Below are 22,858 nucleotides of genomic sequence, written 5' to 3'. Positions count from 1 at the left end.
AACAGCCTACCATGCAAAAACTTGTCTAACCTTCCAGAACACCCACCTTTTTGTCCTATATAAGTGTCCAGTTAGATCTTTGATGATACTTTAATACAAGTTGATGTTTTGGATTTTCTACCTCTATACTATTCGCCACAAGTGAAGCTTTTCCAAGCTTTGTATCCAGTTGAATACATGCACGTGTTGATGTGCCAGAGTTTTTCACGACCTCATCAACAAGGCTATAATTGTTCGATGTTGTAGAGAGTGAGATTTGATGTAGTACTATTGTACCAATGACATGAATTAGTACATTCAAATAATGTGGGTATAAATCAACATTCGTATACACGATGGGACTGAAGAAGGGTTCCGACCCGAATCGTCGCCTATGCCTTTTCTCCAGAGATGCTGCCTGGCCCACTCGCACTCCAGTCGAATTACGGGGAAAAACCCCCAACATCTGGAGTTCCTTCCTATTTTAAAGATCTTTTGCGGAATTCTCTCTTTGAAGTAATTTTATGATCATGTGCTGAAGATAACACAAAAGAGTAAATGTATGTTAATATCTCCGTACTTCAAAATATGTGTGTAATTGCAATACGAACCTGCAGAGCGCTGTTTGCGGAACGTTTGTGTGGCCGCCGGATGGTGAAAGAGGTGGCACCAGTCGCCAGCGTGTAGGAACTTTTCCTCCCGCGGCTCCGGGGCCGGATCCTCGCATCTGGCGGCGGCCCGGGACGCGCACCCTGTGCCCGCTCTCCGCCTCGTACCCCAGCCCGCCAACCGGCACCAGGAACACCCGGCCTCGGGATTCGGCCCTCCCGCCCGGGCACTGTCACTGAACACGATTTGGATCCCCGCTCGGACTTGCCCCGGGGGTCGGCGCCTTCTCATCCGCCGCCAGAGACGTGGGCCGGGGGGAGAGAGGAGGAGGAGGAGCCGGATCAGGGAATGGCGGTGAGCTGCCCCCTGGCCACGTAATCGAAGAGAGAAACTGAGCCCCTGCCCGCGGTTTCGGGGGAGTGTGAGAGGGATCCCGGGCACTGTGTGTGGGGTCTGGAGGAACTTCTTGTCCTTTTGTGGGACGGAGAGGAGGCGAGTTCCGCCGGGTCTGCAAGCATCCACTCCCTACAGGAGTTGGGGTTATAGTTATCTCTTCGCTGGGTCTCGGGTCTCAGGATATCTGGGGCGTTGAGGTCATTGATCGCTGCATGATTTTTGGTTGCATCTCCAAATTGACAATGCTCTGAAGACCTCTATTGACAAGGACCTGCGAGCAAGTCATTCGCTGGAACAGCAGTACACATTTCAATTAACGCCTTACCTTTAACAAGGCTGCTGTGGTCTCCGAATGTATGTCATCTTTGACAGGACTATATTGAAAACAGACGTTTTGTCTACATATCCGCCACATCGTTTGTCAAGAGACTATGTGCCATGCTGGAGACAGATTAATTGAGAGCTAAGGAGTGAAAGAAGATGATGTACTCGTCCAGACGAAACCCCGTTCTCTATTTCACCAAGGAAGATAGCAGGTAAACTGAGATAAAGGCATCATGTTAAAAAGGAGAAAATGTGAATTTCATTATTTATCTTTCAATAGTGTGTGTTTTAAAAATAACTATATAATTATTGCAATAGTGCTGTACCTTTCTGCACCTTAGTTGAAAAATAATCCAGGACTGCAATTATTGTGGAGATCACTAAGATGATTTAGCTCACAATTAATATTCTTATTTCTTCCGATTGCACTCCTTGATGTACTCAAGTAGAGTATGATTTACCTGGATAACAAATCATTTGTGCAGTGTAATGCAAAGTCCCTGCCTTTATGTCACAATATTACACAATGAAATAAGGAGGAACATCTGCATTAATAGAAATCAAGTCAAATAAGAAAGACGCTGAGAGCCATTTTATGCATTATAGTTGGATTTCTAACTAAAACTATACTCTGAACAGCTGCCTTCCATATTTCGCATGCATATCTGGTGCAGACTCTGCTTCATTAGGAATCATAACTTGCTGCTATTGCTTTTAAAATTGGATAAGCTTTCCTCTTTGCTGAAAGTTATTATGAACATGAAGTCAATCATCTTTTTCAGGTGCAGCCTGCTACTTGGGGTGCAGTGGTGGCACAATGATTAAATTCTGGGTTCCAGCACATAGATGCACTCACAAAGAAGGCATGCCAGTGCTACTACTTTCTTAGAAGTTTAAAGTGATTTGATATGTCTCCCACAAACATTCACAGATGTACTGCAGAAAGTATCCTGAATGGTTGCCTCGTGGCCTGATATGACAAGCTATGATCACATTGAATAGTGGTTCTGGCTCGAAGGGCCGAATGGCCTCCTCCTGCACCTATTGTCTATTGTAATTCCAATATGCTGGAATGCAAGATGCTGTAGAGAGTGTGCAGGAAGGAACTGCAGATGCTGGTTTACACCAAAGATAAATGCTGGAATAACTCAGTGCGACAGGCAGCATCTCTGGAGAGAAGGAATGGATGATGTTTCGGGTCGAGACCCTTCTTCGGTCATAATTCTTCACTCTGAAGAAGGGTCTGGACCTGAAACGTCACCTATTCCTTTTTTCCAGAGATGCTGTCAGGAAGCATCTGGTGAACATGGATATGTGACATTTCAGGTCGGGACCATTCTTTAGACTGATTGTGTGGGAGGGAGAAAGCTGGAAAAGAGGAGGGGCAGGATAAAACCTGGTAGTATTAGGCCACTCAGCCCATCAAGTCTACTCAGCCCATCAAGTCTACTCAACCCATCAAGTCTACTCAGCCATCAGGTCTACTCAGCCCATCAAGTCTACTCTGCCATTCAATCATGGCTGATCTATCACTCCCTCTTAACCCCATTCTCCTGCCTTCTCGCCATAACCTCTCACACCCATACTAATCAAGAATTTATCTATCTCTGCCTCAAATATATCCAATAACGGCCTCCACAGCCTACTGTGGCAAATAATTCCACAGATTCAAAGAAATTCCTCCTCATCTCCTTCCTAAAAGAACATCCTTTAATTTTGAGGCTATGACCTCTAGTCCTAGACTCTCCCACTAGTGGAAACATTCTCTCCACATCCACTCAATCCAAACCTTTCATTACTCTGTACATTTTAATGAGGTTCCTCTAAACTTTTTGGGCAGAATAATGGCGCAGCGGTAGAGTTGCTGCGTTACTGCATCATGCCTGCCATGGGAACACAGACAGTCCAGGTGTGTTTAATCATTTAATACTCTTTTTGATCTCCTCTTAAGCTGGTCCTGAACGTGATCTGTGTTAGAGTGTAATCAGCGTAATTTGAGATAGCGATTTGGTTCAATTGATCCATACCCCAATTGTTTTGTTTTGTCTGGCAGGGTTCCTGCTCTGGTTGGTCACTCCCCAGAGCAGTCAGATTTGTGAGTGTCTTATGTTTCTTTTTTTGCTGTATGCCTTTGTGTTTGTATTTGTTTCTTTTTATAATTATGGATATTATTTGCAGTATGCATGACTATTGAAATATGCTAAATGTGCAAGCCAGTTTATTAGTTATTTCCCACATGCTGGTTTATGAATGTACTGAAGACTAACACATCTAGACTATTGAACATCCACTGTATTCACCTTAAATGCATACCTATGAATTCTCAAATGCTTATTGTAATGATCATATGTGTAAGCAACGCAATGTAATAATGTTTGCTTTGTGTGTGCTAATGTTATTGAGACCAATATTTACAGCAGTAGCTGGAATGCATGGGTTTATTTCATTCTAGACATTCTTTGGACATTTGAGACTTCTTGTCACAAAATCATCAAAGCCAATTCACTTAATTTTTAAAAATCACAAAATATTTACTAAAAATTTGCTGAATTTTATTTTTAATGAGCAATGATTTCAAGATTTGAACCGCCTAATGAGAATGTTAGGGGGAAAAAAGGTTATTTGACAGGAAGATCAAAATTTAGAAACAGTTCTTTGGCTTTTTTAATATCCTGATGAAAAGACTGCTTGGAATGTTTTTGTATTTAGGATGGCAGGTGACGAAAGGCGCTGTGTTTTTGTTTTTGTTCCTCTGGAAATTATTCATTTTGAAGGTAAATATTCTCTGAATGACAGGGATTTGTTTGATGCTTGATTGTTATAATTAAGGTCTGGTATTGTTAGACAGGTAATCTTTTCAGAAAATAAGATATCTGTGCTTTGGTATTTTTCAGGTCAGGACTGCTACTAAGGATATTGCCTCGAAGATGTTCCATCTTTAAACTGTTTTGTACATTTATAGTTTTCGGATTCTTCTCTGTAATGTGGCTGCAATATAATTGCAGAATAACCAGCAGTCAGAGCACCAATGATGATGGTTCAGTGCGCAAGTCCTGTCGGGAGGAGACTGATGATCCAACCTGGGGCCCTCATAAAATTGCAATCATTGTTCCTCTCAGGGAACGTTTTGAAGAACTTTTGAATTTTGTCCCACACATGCATGGATTTTTAAAGAAGAAGAAAATAAGACACAAGATCCTTGTAATCAACCAAGTTGATCACTACAGGTACTGGGCTTTAAAAGGTATAATACATACACAATCTTGCTGTAGGTTTTCTTATCAGATAGTAAGAATCAAACTTGTATCGTACCTAATAATAATACCATATATAATATTTAAGGAAAGTCAAAACAAACTGCTTGTTTTTAATCAGAGCTACCTAAGGTGACTGGGAATATCTCAATATTATGTTTCAAACTGCTTTTAAGTTATTTTCTGTTATCAGTAATATTATGGTGACTTCTTTTTCGAGATCTTGAATGGAGTGTTTCTGTGCTTCCCTTGCCCATTGAAAAGAAAAGCCAAATATAATATTTACAGCAGATCTACTGAAACCCAGAACTTTTGATAAAGCCTCCACAGTTACAAACTGTGTTTTACATGAAGCAGCAGGGCGGGTGAGTGCTGTAAATTGAAAATACGTAACCAACAGGAAAACAAAATAGCAGCAGGCAAAGAAAGACATCTGGAGTTATGATAATTATTATGATTATCATGATGTTAGTGCTGGTGTTTAATTTGTAGAATGCCTACAAGTTGGCTTCTTGGAGCAGCTTGTGGTCGAGCCCGCTTTTTAAAAAAAAAAGGCAATTCTGGTTTTGGTATTGTGCAATGAACCAGACTTGATTAGGGAGCTGAAGGTGAAGAAACCCTTCAGCGACAGTAATCATGATATGGTCGAATTCAACCTGCAGCTTGAGAGAGAGAGAGGCTGAAATCGGATATACCGGTATTACTTTTACGGTAACTAAAGAGGCATGAAAGAGGAGCTGAATAAAGTTGATTAGAAGTAGACCTTAGCAGGAATGACGATGGAGCCGCAGTGGCTGGAGTTTCTGGGAATAATTTGAAAGACGCAGGATCTTTTCATACCAAAGAGGAAGACACATATCAAAGGGAGAACGAGGCCTTTGTTGCTGAAGTCAAAGATAGCAATAAAGCAAAAGGAAATGCATATAACATGGCAAAGATCAGTGAGAAGTGGAGGATTGGGAAGCATTTAAAAAAACAATGGAAGGCAGCAAAAAAAGCTATAAGGGGAGAAAAGATGAAACTGGCCAATAATATAAAATAGGATACTAATTTTTTTGTCAGATATCTAAAGAATAAAAGGAAAGCAAGAATGGACATTGGATCCCTAGAAAATTACATTGGAGAAGTAATAATGTGGAACAAAGAAATGGTGGATTAACTGAATAGTTTTTTTTTGCAGTGGAAGACAGTGGCCTATTTCTGCTCTTACGATGTCTTATGGTCTAACTTTTCCAAACAAATGTAAAACGTAGTAACTTCAGGGAGCAATGCATGATTTATACGTGTGTGTTAACCTGATATTAGCCCTTATTTGTGTAATTTACGACCACATAATTTAGCTGATTTTAGAATAACTGCATTTAATTCATCCCATATCCACAAAGAAAATGTCCACAGTCATTTTCATGCTCCATCTAATTGTACCTACTATGGCTTAAAATAAGGTAGCAGGGTCTCCAGATAACTCGACCTCAGGGAAGCTAGGGAATGCAGAGGGACATGCCAAGTACCAGGTGACTAGTCAGAAAAGAAATCAGAGCTTCAAGAGGATTCCATTCTCCAGTGCTTTGGGAAAAGACTATGTAATTACAACAGACAATGACAACGTAAACCAGGGTGCTTCAGAGGAACATTATCTAATAAAATGTAACATCACCCTCATAAGAAGAAATTGTGTCAGGATAGGTATTCTGCATAGTATTAAATAAGGAAAGAGAGATAAAATGAGGTTTTGGGGAGGGAACTACAGAATTTATAATGCCAACAGTTAAAATTATGTCTGCTGTTGGTGGGGTAGTTACATTTAGAGATGCTCAGAAAGACAATTGGAGAAACACATATCTCAAGAATACTGAAGCCATGCCCAAGATTGAAGAGAGATTGGGGTTAAATTAAGTTGAGTTTATTGCCTTATGCATAGGTACGGTGAGGAAAAGGTATAATAATAATTGCAGCAGCATCACAGGCACATGGACTTGGACAACAACACATTGAAAATAAATTATCGAGTCATGCTGCACATAAACACGCTCTTCAGTTCAAATCGTCCATGCTGACCAAGATGCCCCATCTAAGGGGCGGCACAGTGACACTGCGGTTGCTGCCTTACAGGACCAGAGACTAGGGTTCGATCCTGACTACATGTGCTGTCTGTAAGGAGTTTGAATTGTCTTCCTGTGATTGTGTGGGTTTTCTCTGCTGGCTTAGGTTTCCTCCCATATTCCAAAGATGTGCAGGTTTGTAGGTTAATTGGCTTCTGTAAATAGTCCTTAGTGAATAGGATAGATCTGGTATACGGGTGATGGCTGGTCGACGCCAACTTGGTAAACTTAAGGGCTTTGTTTCCTAAATCTGTATCTCTACAGATGTAGAGATATCTGTATCTCTAAATTAAACTAAGCTAGTCCCATTTGCTCCATATCCCTCTAAACCTTTCCTATCCATGTACCAATCCAAATGGTGTTTAAATGTTGTTATTGTACCTGCCTCCACTCCCTCCTCTAACAGATCATTCCATATCCCCACCACCCTTTAGGTGAAAGAGTTTCCCCTCAGCTTCCTATTAAATCATTCAGCTATGGGTGGTGGATGTCATTGAGGAATTGGAAATTGAGGTTGAGAACGTTGAAGTGCCCGCATATGCCATCAATAAGAAAGTTTAAATAACATAATCTTCAAATAACATTCCAGATTTGTTTAATTACGCGTGATGTATAAATAGTAGCTGAATGCACTACAAAATCTAAGGTCCCTAAAAGCATTCCACTTTGGTGCTGAAAACCACATGCAGAACGAACCATAGCACTATTCAAGTTATTATAGTGCAATGGGTATCTTCGAGATAATTTGGAACAATTACCCAGTTGTACAAATGTGTCAATGCACAAAGCATTGGGCAGATTAAACTGACCTCCAATTATCAGCAAGGAAGAAATCATGAAACCTTGCTGCAGCATTCACCAGGACATGGACAAGAAGAGAGAGGTACACGGGGACTCTCAAACCCATCACCCCAAAGATTTTAGCTCCCTGCGGGGCAAGATTACAAACTTCGTATTTTGGCTGTGCTCTGCATCCTTTAAACTATGTTCTGTGGCTAATTGTTTATATGATCCCCAAGATACATCCCAGCCTGAGAACTGAGATATAATGTTGATACATTATAAGGTGCTGGTCAGACTGCACTTGGTATAGTGTGAGCAATTGTGTGCCCCATATCTGAGGAAGGATGTGCTGGTGCTAGAGAACGTCCAGAGGAGGTTTACAAGAATGATCCCATGAATGAATGGGTTAACATATGATGAGCATTTGATGGCTGTGGGCCACTACTCACTGGAGTATGTAAGGATGAGGGGGGACTTCATTGAAACTTACCAAATAGTGAAAGGCCTAGATAGATGGATGTGGAGAGGATGTTTCCACTAGTGGGAGAGTCTAGGACCAGAGGTCATAGCCTCAGAATAAAAGGACGTTCCTTTAGGAAGGGGATGAGGAGGAATTTCTTTAGTCGGAGGGTGATGAATCTGTGGAATTAATTGCCACAGAAGGCTGTGGAGACCGTCAATTGATATTTTTAACACAGGCATATATAGATTATTGATTAGTACAGGTGTCGGGGGTTATGGGGAGAAGGCAGGTGAATGGGGTTAAGAGTGAAAGATAGATCAGCCATAATTTAATGGCAGAGTGGACGATGGGCCGAATGGCCTAATTCTGCTCCTATCACTTATGAACTACTTATGAACCTAATTTATTAACCATTGTATTGAACAGAGTGGTTTCTGGCATTTTAGGAAATGCACTCCATTTGTTCTGTTTTAATAATGATGAGAAATAAGAATTGAAACAAACCAAAGGATCCTATTTTTCATATTGGGATCCTGTATGTGTCTTCATGTTGACAATTCTGTGCCCAGGTTTAATCGTGCCTCTTTGATAAACATTGGTTTCTTGGAGAGTGGGAATGATACAGACTACCTTGCTATGCATGATGTGGACTTGCTACCCCAGAATGAAGAGCTGGACTATGGGTATCCAGGGAAAGGACCTTTTCACGTGGCATCTCCTGAACTTCATCCTCTTTATCATTACAAGAGCTACGTGGGAGGGATCCTTCTCCTCACCAAGCAGCACTTTGAACTGGTGAGTAACAATACTGCATGAAAGGGACTAGATAAAGTAGTTAAATTAGTAATCGCCATCATGGTATTTAATGTTTATAACCACTTTAACTGCGGTCCAGTTAGAAATGAAGGCTGAATATAGACAATAGACAATAGACAATAGGTGCAGGAGTAGGCCATTCAGCCCTTCGAGCCAGCACCGCCATTCAATGCGATCATGGCTGATCACTCTCAATCAGTACCCCGTTCCTGCCTTCTCCCCATACCCCCTCACTCCGCTATCCTTAAGAGCTCTATCCAGCTCTCTCTTGAAAGCATCCAACGAACTGGCCTCCACTGCCTTCTGAGGCAGAGAATTCCACACCTTCACCACCCTCTGACTGAAAAAGTTCTTCCTCATCTCCGTTCTAAATGGCCTACCCCTTATTCTCAAACTGTGGCCCCTTGTTCTGGACTCCCCCAACATTGGGAACATGTTATCTGCCTCTAATGTGTCCAATCCCCTAATTATCTTATATGTTTCAATAAGATCTCCCCTCATCCTTCTAAATTCCAGTGTATACAAGCCCAATCGCTCCAGCCTTTCAACATACGACAGTCCCGCCATTCCGGGAATTAACCTAGTGAACCTACGCTGCACGCCCTCCATAGCAAGAATATCCTTCCTCAAATTTGGAGACCAAAACTGCACACAGTACTCCAGGTGCGGTCTCACCAGGGCCCGGTACAACTGTAGAAGGACCTCTTTGCTCCTATACTCAACTCCTCTTGTTACGAAGGCCAACATTCCATTGGCTTTCTTCACTGCCTGCTGAACCTGCATGCTTCCTTTCATTGACTGATGCACTAGGACACCCAGATCTCGTTGAACTCCCCCTCCTCCTAACTTGACACCATTCAGATAATAATCTGCCTTTCTATTCTTACTTCCAAAGTGAATAACCTCACACTTATCTACATTAAACTGCATCTGCCATGTATCCGCCCACTCACACAACCTGTCCAAGTCACCCTGCAGCCTTATTGCATCTTCCTCACAATTCACACTACCCCCCAACTTAGTATCATCTGCAAATTTGCTAATGGTACTTTTAATCCCTTCGTCTAAGTCATTAATGTATATCGTGAATAGCTGGGGTCCCAGCACCGAACCTTGCGGTACCCCACTGGTCACTGCCTGCCATTCCGAAAGGGACCCATTTATCCCCACTCTTTGCTTTCTGTCTGTCAACCAATTTTCTATCCATGTCAGTACCCTACCCCCAATACCATGTGCCCTAATTTTGCCCCCTAATCTCCTATGTGGGACCTTGTCGAAGGCTTTCTGAAAGTCGAGGTACACCACATCCACTGACTCTCCCTTGTCAATTTTCCTAGTTACATCCTCAAAAAATTCCAGTAGATTTGTCAAGCATGATTTCCCCTTCGTAAATCCATGCTGACTCGGAATGATCCCGTTACTGCTATCCAAATGCTCAGCAATTTCGTCTTTTATAATTGACTCCAGCATCTTCCCCACCACTGATGTCAGACTAACTGGTCTATAATTACCCGTTTTCTCTCTCCCTCCTTTCTTAAAAAGTGGGATAACATTTGCTATCCTCCAATCCACAGGAACTGATCCTGAATCTATAGAACATTGAAAAATAATCTCCAATGCTTCCACTATTTCTAGAGCCACCTCCTTAAGTACTCTGGGATGCAGACCATCAGGCCCTGGGGATTTATCAGCCTTCAGTCCCATCAGTCTACCCAACACCATTTCCTGCCTAATGTGGATTTCCTTCAGTTCCTCCATCACCCTAGGTTCTCCGGCCCCTAGAACATTTGGGAGATTGTGTGTATCTTCCTCAGTGAAGACAGATCCAAAGTAACGGTTTAACTCGTCTGCCATTTCTTTGTTCCCCATAATAAATTCCCCTGTTTCTGTCTTCAAGGGACCCACATTTGCCTTGACTATTTTTTTCCTCTTCACGTACCTAAAAAAACTTTTGCTATCCTCCTTTATATTATTGGCTAGTTTACCCTCGTACCTCATCTTTTCTCCCCGTATTGCCTTTTTAGTTAACTTTTGTTGCTCTTTAAAAGAGTCCCAATCCTCTGTCTTCCCACTCTTCTTTGCTATGTTATACTTCCTCTCCTTAATTTTTATGCTGTCCCTGACTTCCCTTGTCAGCCACAGGTGTCTCTTACTCCCCTTAGAGTCTTTCCACCTCTTTGGAATAAATTGATCCTGCAACCTCTGCATTAGAACTGTTCAGCTGTGGGTCTGAGGCTTTGTGGGTCAAAGAACAGGCTTTTTGACCCACAATATCTCTGCTGGAACGTGATGCCACAACCATCTTTTATCCACCTACATAGAATCCATATTCTTTAATTCCCTGTATATCCATATGTGTAACCAAAAGCCTATTAAATGTCACTATCATATCCTCCTCAACCATTAATCCTGGCAGTCTGTTCCTGGCACTCATCACTTTCAGTGTAAAAAAAATAAATTGCCCCATGCATCTCCTTTAAACTTTGCTCCTCTCACCTCAAATGCATTCCACTATTTGATTTTTTTCCATCCTAGGAAAAAGGTTCTGATTGTCTACCCTATCTTGGCCTCTCATAATTTTATATACTTCTATCAGGTCTCCTCCACAATCTCCGCTGATACTAATAAAACAATCCAAATATGGCCAACCTGTAGCTAATACACCATAATCTAGGCAACATTCTGGTAAACCTCCTCTGCACTCTTCATACACTTTCTGTAATGGGGCGATAAGAATGGCATGCAATATTCCAAATGTGGCCTAACCAAAGTCCTATGAAACAGCATCATGACATCCTAACTCTTATGCTCAATGTCCCTAGCATAAAGCTAAGCAGACCATATGCCTTCTTTACCACATTCTACATGTGTTGCCACTTTCAGGGGGCTATGGACTTGGACCCCAAGATCCCCCTGTGCATCAATGCTCTTGAGGATCATGCCATTAATTATATACTTTCTCCTTACATTTGAACTCTCAAAGTGTAGCACATTGCACAGCCTCTGCGGGGCTAGTCCTTCCCCCACAACGGCATTCAAAGGAACATACCTGTTGTGCGGGGGAACGGCCGCAGGAGATTCCTGCCCTTTCTGCCTACTCCCTTTCCTGGCAGTCACCTGTCTTCTTCTTGGCCGCTCCTTAGGTATGACCACCTTACTGTAACTCCTATTCATGACATTCTCACACCCCCAGATAATCCCAAGGTCATCTAGTTGCAGCTCCAGTTCCTTAATGCAGTCCTTAAGGAGCTGTAGCAGAATGCACTTACTGCAGGTGTAGTCCTCAGGGGCACTGGAAATCACTCTGACTTCCAACATCCTGCAGATGGAACATTCCGATATCCCATCTGCTATCTCAATGATACCTAAACCTACAAAGAATTACACAGAAAAGCAAACCGTAGCTTAACCTGCTTTTACCCTTTCTTGCCAAAGCCTCCATTCTGCACTTGGCCCCTAAGAGGCCAATTTGCTAAACGTTTCCTTCCTTTTAGTGGCTGCTGGGCCTTTTACTTAACCAATCAAATGCCTGCTTCTTTACATGTCCTGCCTACTCAAAAAAAATCATCGCCCTCCTCTCTCATCAGATGTATTCTGATGACTTCATGGGACTGGACTGCATGATTCCAGAAATTCATATCCTCATTAGTAGAAAAAAATATTCTCATTGACATCAGTTCTCATTCTTCTAAACTCCATTTTCTAGTGTCCTAGCATGTCATCAAACATAGAACTGGGCAAAGTGACAAAATAGTACAATTGACACACAATTGTGGCGATTCTAGTTGGATCCCGATTTCCAGTGCTGTTTGTGTATATGTTCTCCATTTAACCATGCGGCTTTTCCCTAGATGCTCTGGCTTCTTCCTGTAGCAAAGAAATAGGCTGTTCAGCCCACAATGTCCATACTGAACATGATGCCAAGATAAACTAATCTCATCTGCCTGCACATGATCTATATCCCACCATTCCATGCATATCCATGTGCCTATCTAAAAGCCTCTTAAATGCCACTGTCGTATCTGCCTCCACCACCAGTGTGCCTGCCAGACACCTCCTCCAATTAATGTGTTCCAACCACCTACCACTCTTTGTAGATTAAAAAAACTTGCCCACGCATCTCCTTTAAATTTTGCCCCTCACCTTAAGCTATACCCCTTAGTCTTATGACATTTCCATCCTATGAAAATAGATTCTGACTGTACCTCATCTATACCTCTCAAAATGTTATATATTTTTATCAGTTCTCGTCTTAACCACTAGCTAGCTAATTGGCTATGGTAAATTATAATTGGAGGAGGTGTCTGGCAGGCAAATCAGGGAGAGTTTATGGGCATGTGAGATAGTATAGGTTGCAGGAATATAAACGAGGGAATAGACATAAATAAGGCATCATAGACATAGCTGAAACTCAGTTAATGTAAAAAAAAAGACTGAACATTTAATTTTAAATAATTCAAATTACTTTGATTACTGGTTCTGTACAGTTTCTAATTTCAATTTAAAAAATACCAAAGTAAAGTATGCAGTGGTATTTTAAAGGGGTGGTGCTCTAGCTTAGTAGTTTATGCTAAATGTCCTGTTTCTCCAAACACAACATATTTCCATTTTGTTTTCCAGTGCAATGGACTATCAAATCGGTTTTGGGGATGGGGCCGGGAGGATGACGAATTTTATCGTAGAATAACAGCAGCAGGACTGCAGGTAATAATTTCACATAATTGTGCACAAGAATTTGTAAGGGATACGTAACATGCTCAGGATGAGCATCACGCAACTGGAATTCTGTTGTGAAATGGATTGATCAGTTTTCTGTAACTTCTCAGCTGTGACTGATATACCCGAGTAGATTAGTGATCTCATTCAGTAAGTATGGGTGTAGCAGAATTAGTACTTGAGAATCGCTGATAGGAACCATTTCATAAAATAGTCCCATTGTGCTTGGGTGACTGATGTGGCAGCAAGTAATAAGGAACATTGTATTTGTACTTTGTGTTCCTTCAAAATCAGCTTTTCTCCTATTATTATAATATTGACACTTTCAGAGAGGAACATTAAAACAGGAGTAAGATTAATCCATAATATCTTTTGTGCCTATTCTGCCATTCAATAAAACAGTCCCATAACTTGCTCCCTTAGCTCCACTTCCCCCTTACTCTCTTTGTAATCACATATTTATGGAATGCACTTGACATCTGAGCATCCACTGGACTTTGAGCTAAAGAATTCAAAGTCCTGAGTGAAAAATGTCTCCTCGCTCCGAAATGGCTGACTCTTTATCCTGAAGCTATGATTATCCATAGTCGTAGCTGCTCAGAATCTATCCTGTTAAGTCATTTAATAACTTTATGCATTTGTTTGAGACCCCTAACCCTTATAATCTTCGGTAAAGATAGGTCTACTCTGCTCAGTCTCTTGCCATTGGAAGACATTTCAACAAACATAATCTATCATAATACAGTTCAATGAAGTAGCATCTTACAAATTCTTCAATTAGTATCACTGAAGATGAAATTATGCAAGATGATGTGAATACCTTAAATTTTAAATTATTCATATTATTATTTTTAAAAATACAGAACCAGTTACGTATCATTGAAATTGTTTCATTTCTGAGTTAAGCGCTCTTCTATAGCATAGTGCAGCAGCTGGTACTGCTGCCTCACAACGCCAGAGATTCGGGTTCGATCCTGATCACGGGTGCTGCCTGTGTGGAGTTTTCAGGTTCTTCCTGGGACCACGCGGGTTTTCTTCAGGTGCTCCGATTTCCTCCCACATCCCAAAGATGTGAGGGTTAGTAGGCCTCTGTAAAATTGTCCCTAATGTGGAGGGAACAGATGAGAAAGTGAGTTAACATTGAACTAGTATGAACAGGTGATGGTCGGCGAGGGTTCGGTGGGCCCAAGGGCCTGAATCCCTGCTGTATCTCTAACCTAAGAACACTCAAACTTTTTTAAATGTGTTCATTCGTGTCTAAAAATAGTTAATTTTTAAAGCCTTCTTGCGGTGCTGCAAATGGGAACAAGTAATGGAAATTACCAGCGATAAATCTGGACCAGCTTTATGAGCAGGGCCAGCTTCCAATGCAGTGTTTAAACAAGCACAAAATATGTGCTGAATGCGACTTGTGCTGTAAATTCTTCAAACTTTTACATAGTTTCGGTTCATTTCTGGTAAACTGTGCTGAATTAAACAGCACATCCTATCTGAAGCACCAGACTGTCCTGCTTAAAAGTAATAGCTAAACTGGTTTCAAATTTTCATTTTGACACTTAAGTAAGTATAATCAGATCACTGTTTATCACTTTCTACAGTCTGGATATTTTATTCGTACTTGTTTGTTTCTGACATTTGCTATTAAGATTGGAATTTTGATCCCTTTTGGTATCAATATTTTAGTAAAGAATTTCATGTAAGAATTAAATGCAGAATGTGAAATTTCATGACAGAATCTTTCACAACTTTCTTGAAGTTGGATTCTGGGGTCAGATGACAGTTTATATTCAGCAGTCTCATCCCATGCATTGTAACAGTGGAGGAAATTCACAAAATCAGCATCTGTAGAGAGGGGAGCAAAGGTAATGTTTCAGGGCATAGATAGACTGACTTTTTTAAAGTACCATCTTGCAACCCACAAGTGATACTCCACAGCTTGTAGTTAGCTATTATTTTAAGCAGTAAGTTACTCCAACACTTTGTGTTTTTTTTCTGCAAACCAGCATCTGCAATGTCTTGTGTCTCCATCTCTATTGTTGATTTAATCTTCCCTTGCCCCCATCCCTACCAAAATTTTCCTTTCTGGTCTCTCTATCCTTTCTCCCTTTCTTTGCACTTTATAATCTTGTTTTACTTCAAACATTCCAGCCCCACGCCCCTCCCACAGTTCTGATGAAAAGTCATCAGCCTGAAACATTAATTCTGTTTCTGAACCCTTGCCGCCTAATTTACTGAATATTGTTGATATTCGTGGTATTTTGTATAATGTGTGTTTAGCAACAGTTTTGTCCTGTACAAATTGTACTGCTTACGCACTATCAATACTTTTGCCATAAATATTGAGACATGTATTTGCAAAGAATTTAGGAGAGCTGCATGAGGGAGGGGATGTTTAATATCGTTTAAAAATTTAAAAAAAGACTATAATTTTCTGTAATTGCAAAAAAAGTGCAATTATTAATTGTTGTATTTTGAAGGATTTCTTGCCTCTAGCTTACATAGTTATCAAAATCCTTACAGGATTCAACCTATTCAACTAATTCTAATTGTACTTGGATTGTTTTTTCTGGAGCGATGGAGGTCAAGGGGAGATCTGATAAAAGTATATAGAATTATGAGAGGGATAGATGGGTAGAAAGTCAGAATTTTTTTCCCAGTGTGGAAATGTCAAAGACTAGAGGGACATTAAGGTGAGAAGGGGAAAATTTAAAGGAGATTTTTTAACATAGTTTGGTGGGTGCCTGGAACGCACTGCAAGGAGTGGCAATTGAGGCAGATATCATAATGGCCTTTAAGAAGCCTTGAGACAGACACATCTCTATACAGAGAATGAAGGGAAATGGATCACATGCAGGCAAAGAAGATTAGTTTAATTTGGCATCATGGTGGCCATGGACATTGTGGGCCGAAGGGTCTGTTCCTGTGCTGTTCTATATTCTATGTTAGGATCAACAAACTCATCAGAAAGGCTGTAGGAAAATAACTGCAGATGCAGGTACAAATCAAAGGTATCACAAAATGCTGGAGTAACTCAGCGGGTCAGGCAGCATCTCTGGTGAGAAGGAATGGGTGACGTTTCAGGTCGAGACCCTTCTTCAGATTGATGTCGGGGGGCGGGACAAAGAAAGGATATTGGTGGAGACAGGAAGACAGTGGGAGAACTGGGAAGGGGAAGAGAGGGACAGAGGAGCTATCTAAAGTTAGAGAAGTCAATGTTCATACCGCTGGGCTGTAAGCTGCCCAAGCGAGATATGAGGTGCTGTTCCTCCAATTTGTGGTGGGCCTCACTATGACACTTGAGGAGGCCCATGGCAGAAAGGTCAGAGTGGGAGGGGGAGTTGAAGTGCGCAGCCACCGGGAGATCAGGTTGGTTAAGGCGGACTGAGCGAAGGTATTGAGCGAAACGATCGCCGAGCCTGCGTTTGGTCTCGCCGATGTGGAGAAGTTGACATCTGGAACAGCGGATACAATAGATGAGGTTGGAGGAGGTGCAGGTGAACCTCTGCCTCACCTGGAAAGACTGTTTGGATCCTTGGATGGAGTCAAGGGGGGAGGTAAAGGGACTTGTGTTGCATCTCCTGCGGTTGCAGGGGAAAGTACCTGGGGAAGGGGTGGTTTGGGTAGGAAGGGACGAGTGGACCAGGGAGTTACGGAGGGAATGGTCTCTGCGGAAAGCAGAAAGGGGAGGAGATGGGAAGATGTGGCCAGTAGTGGGATCTCTTTGGAGGTGACGGAAATGTTGTAGGATAATTTGTTGTATACCCTGGCTGATGGGGTGGAAGGCAAGGACAAGGGGGACTCTATCCTTGTTACGAATGGGGGGAGGGGGAGCAAGAGCGGAGCTGCGAGATATAGAAGAGGCCCCAGTGAGAGCCTCATCTATAATGGAAGAGGGGAAGCCCCGTTTCCTAAAGAATGAGGACATTTCCGATGCCCTAGTGTGAAACACCTCATCCTGGGCGCAGATGCGGCGTAGACGGAGGAATTGGGAGTAGGGGATAGACTTTTTGCAGGAGACAGGGTGGGAAGATGTGTAGTCCAGATAGCTGTGGGAGTCAGTGGATTTGTAGTACATGTCGGTCACTAGTCTGTCTCCTGTGATGGAGATGGTAAGATGCAGAAACGGTAGGGAGATGTCGGAGATGGTCCAAGTATATTTAAGAGCAGGATGGAAATTAGTGGTGAAATGTATGAAGTCAGTGAGTTCTGCATGGGTACAAGAGGTAACACCAACGCAGTCGTCAATGTAGCGGAGGTAGAGTTTGGGAATGGGGCCAGTGTACGTCTGGAACAGGGATTGTTCGACGTACCCGACAAAGAGGCAGGCATAGCTAGGGCCCATCAGAAAGGCTGGCTCCATTCTGGAGGCGGAATTGGAATCATGGGAGGTGGTCTTGGAGGGAAGGATGCTCCTCAAACTGCGGAGTATCCTGGACAATACAGCTCACCCCCTCCATGATACAATGGTCAACCTGAGGAGCACCTTCAGCAACAGACTGGTTCCACCAAGTGATGGACAGAATGCCACACAGGATCTTTCTTCCCTGTGGCTACCAAACTTTACAATTCCTCCCTCTTCTGGCGTGGGGTAGACTGAGACTGACTCCCTTCCCCCACCCCTCCCCAATCTCTACACATCCCCCAAGCCTTTCCACTCATAATTTTAATTTCATGTTTCGTGTGTTTTGTGTATTTTGTGTTTTTACGACTGTTGGCAGATCAATTTCCTGGGATAAATAAAGTTATATCATATCGTATACTAAATGCAAAGCATATTCTTCCACTGTTGAATGGAATTTGATCTTGTTCTATGTTTCCTTAAACTAAACTGGAGGAATTATTGTAGCTTCTGATTTGTTTACTCACCATGTTATCCAAGCTCACCCTTGAAAGGTTAATACGATGGTTCAGATCTGTTTGAGGAGCATATCTTATTTCCTATCGTGAACATTGAATGGGTGGCAAGAACTTTCTGCACTTTGGCAAGGGCAACAGTTAACATTTCAAGTCGAAGACCCCTCACCAGAATTCAAAGGGGCTTTGACTTGAAATGTTAACTGTCATCTTCCATGACCTGACCTGCAGAGTGTTTCCAGCATTTTATGTTTTTATTACAGATTTTCGGCATGTGAATATTTTTGTTCATCTTTTAAAATGGAAAATATATTTTATTTTGAATTTGTAGCTTTACCGTCCTACTGGAATTCAAACAGGGTATAATACCTTCAAACATTTGCATGATCCAGCGTGGAGACGCCGAGACCAGAAGAGAGTGTCAGGACAGAAGCAGGTATAGAAATATATTTCCATTGTTGCCAGCGTGTGCAAGAGGTGCAAAACTGGTGTCATTGGGTTCCAATCAGTGCTATAAAGCCAAAGAGGTCGCAACAGATCAGATCACGTAATCAGCCTGAACCTTTAACTCTCTTTTTCTCTCCACGGATCCTGCCTCACTTGCTAAGCATTTCCTGCATTTTCTGTTTCTTTTTATTTTAGAAATATGGTGCTGTTATCAGTACTGGAGAGAAAAAAAACACTAAGTGCTGGAGTAATTAAGAGGGTCAGGTGGCATCTCCAGAGGACATGAATAGGTGACGTTTTTGATCGGGGCCCTTCTTCAGACAGATTGTGATAGGGGGGAGAAAGCTGGAAAAGTAGTGGTGGGACAAAGCCGGCTTCCTTTTGTCTGCATCAGAACTTGTACTCATCAGACCAGTACTCATCAGTAGTCTTGATTTGAATGGGAAAGCAATCGTGTAAATATAGAAAATGCTGGAAGTAGTCAGTGAAGGTTGAAATAGATGATGTTTTGCAACAAATAATGGTAGTTGTTTCTAACGAATCGTCATGCTTGAAATGTTAGCTCTGATTCTCTCCACAGTGATGTTGCTGAGCTCTGATTCTCTCCACAGAAATGTTTCCAACATTTAATTCAGTTTTCACAACTTTTATTCTTTGCTTTGTTTTTCCTTCTATGTGGGTAGGGTGGCTGAGTAGGTGATTGCATTCATCACTGCTGCTTGACCACACTGGGCATTTATGGTGTACAGTATTATCAACTTCCATTACAGGAAGTATGTAGCCATCATTAGGATTGGAACGAGAGTATGAAAATGAAAATGGCATGGGCATTAATAGCTGAAGGTCAGAGTTTGGCAGTTAATTCCAAGGGAACTGTACGAAGTGTTAATATCAAAGAGTGGGATCGCCTTGTTTCAGCGTGTATTACAGTAGTTTCGGTGAGAATGTAATTTATGTTGTTAAAATTTAAACAAAGAACGTCATAAAGCTATGGATTACTCATAGTTCAAGCGTTTGTTGCATTTTTCACTTTTCTCTCCCAGTTCATTCTGGTTGATAGACCAGGGAACCAGCTTGTGGCTATCCCTCACCCAAAACTAATAGGGACAGAGATGTATTAGAGATAACTGTACTGTGTGGTTTCTGTTTTCTCTGACTGTGAGGAAACTTACATACTGTTCAAATCAATAAGCTGCCATTTGAGAAAATGTTGACGCTCGTTTCCAACTTTATTCCAAGGATCCCAGCCAAAATAAAATTGCCGATTATTAACATTTCTCGATGAGTGTTATTGATGGCTTCCTCTCTTTAAAAGAAACCACAAAAGTAGACTTCTTGAATGATCCTAAACTGTGCAGACTAAAAGGTAATTTGCCATTGTTGTCCTGTGACAAACCACAACTGTAAATGGCACATAAATTGGACTATGAGGAGGAAACAAAATCTTATGGCCACTGACCATTACCAAGCACTTGAGCTTGTCAGAATGTCATTATGATGTCCTCCACAGGTGAATACCAGCGATATACTCAGTCTGCTCTTGTATATAATCACCTGACCAGGACTTCAGAGTGCTGCTGTAACCAATTTGGACCATATCTAGCAATCCTTCAAAGGAATTAATACTTTTGGTTGAGGGATTATGTTGTCAATGAGCAATTGAAACCACGTCCAGGCAGTTCTGCTATTGTTTGAAGCAGCAGAAGACAGTCATGGTTACGTGGGTTGGATTTATTATGACTTCTGTAAAATAATGGGAACTAGTTAGGCACATTGGCCCAAATGCTCAGAGACATCCTGCTGATAGGACCTCCTGCTTCACTGTTCCAGCAAGCAAGGTTCAATCCTAACCGCTTGGTATTTTTCTGGATGGACCTTATATGTTCTCGCTATGACTATGTGGGGTTTTTCTGAGTGCCCCAGTTTTCTTCCACATGCAAAAGGTGTATAAGTCAGTAGGTCAATTGAATGGTGGAATCTGGGGAGAATTGTTGTGAATTGTTTAAAAAAATAAATTAAAAAATATGGGTGATTAGTTTACAGAGAAAATTAATGGAGAATAGGATTGTTTTCTCCAAAGACTTGATGGGCTACAATTATTGATCCATGTCTATTTCCACCCACCTCCCACTCCTCTATTAACAGGAACAGTTCAAGATTGACAAAGAAGGTGGATTAAAGAACTTGAAGTATAGAGTTGGGTCCAGAACAGAGCTGACAATCGCAGGGGTGCACTGCACCATCATCAACATCTTACTGGATTGTGATCTGAATGAAACACCATGGTGTATTATAAACTGATTGGAAGTAACCCAGAAATAATTGCATCTCTTCGAGCTGTTACAGAACTGCCGACAAAATGGATAAACCTATCACTGTGTTTTGGCTTCTATTTCTACTGGTGATGAGGCTGTGGATACACAACACCGTATCATGTCCTGGATTAGTATTGCATTCGACTGAGCAGAGATGGAATCCTTTTCTGTTGGGTGATGTATTGATCGATGTTACAATTTTTTGCAGTATCAACAAGTTGGTTGCAAGAAACCTTTAGATTCAGTCGTTAGTGATGTAACGGCTGTTAAGGGAAACTGCTCATAAACCAGCAAAATCTTCAGTTTATTTTAATATTTTTATTGTTAAGGTCACAGCCTGTAACCTATTTCAGGTGGTCTCCTGGTGGACTATATTATGTAATTCACTGAAGAAGCAGGCACCTTCTATCATTATTATAAAACAATATCATCTGTTGCCTTTCTGTAAAAAGAACCTTTTAGCACAGTGTGTCCGCTTCAGAAAAGATGCCAACTTTGATATAGCAAAATAGAGACCAATGGATTCTCCTTTCGGTTCATGGAATGATGGAACAAAAGTTTACAAAGAAACGAGTATTTAAATCTACATCAATGTACATATCAATGAATATGGTTGACATTGCGAAAAAGTATTATGTTTAGTGCAATCGAGATGGATTCACCATACTGATTTTGAAACTCAGCCAGTGCAAATGTTCTCGAGTTACTGTTTCTGCCGTTAGAAAAAAGCTGCAATCCAAACTGCGTCTAGAAAATGGAATGGTGTCATAATAGAAGTAAAGACCGCCCTGGGCGAATAGAGAGCAATCTGTTTTACATTTTTACTGATGATTCACATCAATTAAAGGCTGCCTTCATACACCTCGTGCTACTATTTATATGGACTTCATGAATCCACAGCTCTTTTTTTTATCCTTCTCATCTTTTATCTTTATGCAATGTGAGGGAGCAATGCACAATGTATTTGCCTTGATTTTTCTGCCATCTTGTGAACCATTTGCATCGGAGACATATCACGCAAGTGGATGAACACTTTCTGGACGAGATGACTGCAAAACATTTGTAAAGGAGGGCTGAAGAAATCTTCATATCTCTGATTATTTTTTCTTCTTTTTGGAAAATGTTTTGTAAATCAGGATTTACAATTCTTGATTCCAGGACATGGAGATGACAAAATGAATTAAAATAGATTCACAGGAAGAGAGAAAGAAAACCATGAAATACTGACTGATGAACTTCTGTATTCATTGAAGCATTTGTTTTCATCGACGTATCCAGAATTTTAATGGCACAAAGTTCATTCTTTTTTAAGTACATTATGTGACTGCATTAATGACTTTTTCAGGTCTACAGCAATGCCGATGGCAATGTCTCCCATCATTTGGTATTTGTGAATGAGATGCAAGGAAGATCTCAAAGTGAAACAAAATTTAGAATGACTTTATTTTAAACTTATGGTTTGGTGTAGTGTTTACTATGTTTTGCAATATAGCTCCATCAAAAATAGATGGTGAATCATCAGTATTAGAGAGTGGAAACTGCCATTTCAGTGCATTTCTAAATTGTATTTATTTCTTAACTTTTCAGATTATAATAGTAGAAATAAATTAACTTTATCAGATATTGTTGTGCCTTCTTTAACAATGCAGAAAATTTGCCTTGAGAACACGAGGTTTACCTGATGAGAGAAATGAAGAATTTGTTGGATAAATAACGATGCACTTGATTCCAGCTGCTGATACCTGACCCATGCCACCTTTTTCCTGTCCAGAACATCAATTTTTCTCATCATCCAGGGTT

General features: G+C 41.2%; 1 protein-coding gene across 2 annotated transcripts; it reads left to right on the top strand.

Moving 5' to 3' along the window:
* The first annotated feature begins 629 nt into the window (after nt 1-629).
* Nucleotides 630-22,604, top strand: b4galt7 (xylosylprotein beta 1,4-galactosyltransferase, polypeptide 7 (galactosyltransferase I)). Of its 2 annotated transcripts, XM_078411140.1 has the most exons (6): nt 630-1,520; nt 4,203-4,535; nt 8,480-8,705; nt 13,347-13,430; nt 18,628-18,732; nt 20,889-22,604. In XM_078411140.1, the coding sequence occupies exons 1-6, from the start codon at nt 1,465-1,467 to the stop codon at nt 21,042-21,044; spliced, it is 960 nt and encodes a 319-aa protein (XP_078267266.1). In that variant the 5' UTR covers nt 630-1,464; the 3' UTR covers nt 21,045-22,604. The 2 variants fall into 2 exon arrangements, with proteins under 2 accessions (XP_078267266.1, XP_078267267.1); XM_078411141.1 differs by lacking the exon at nt 18,628-18,732.
* The last annotated feature ends 254 nt before the right edge of the window (nt 22,605-22,858 follow it).

This window comes from Rhinoraja longicauda, chromosome 14 (assembly GCF_053455715.1).
Source record: "Rhinoraja longicauda isolate Sanriku21f chromosome 14, sRhiLon1.1, whole genome shotgun sequence".
Lineage (NCBI taxonomy): Eukaryota > Metazoa > Chordata > Chondrichthyes > Rajiformes > Arhynchobatidae > Rhinoraja > Rhinoraja longicauda.
This window is presented reverse-complemented; position numbering and strand designations above follow the sequence as displayed.

What these genes read in the sequence shown, in the direction of transcription:
- b4galt7 (XM_078411140.1), top strand. Translation starts at nt 1,465, where the DNA reads ATGATGTACTCGTCCAGACGAAACCCCGTTCTCTATTTCACCAAGGAA. An exon ending in CCAAGCAGCACTTTGAACTG is followed by an intron (nt 8,706 to 13,346) that starts GTGAGTAACAAT and finishes TTTGTTTTCCAG; the next exon opens with TGCAATGGACTATCAAATCG. An exon ending in TAACAGCAGCAGGACTGCAG is followed by an intron (nt 13,431 to 18,627) that starts GTAATAATTTCA and finishes TTGAATTTGTAG; the next exon opens with CTTTACCGTCCTACTGGAAT.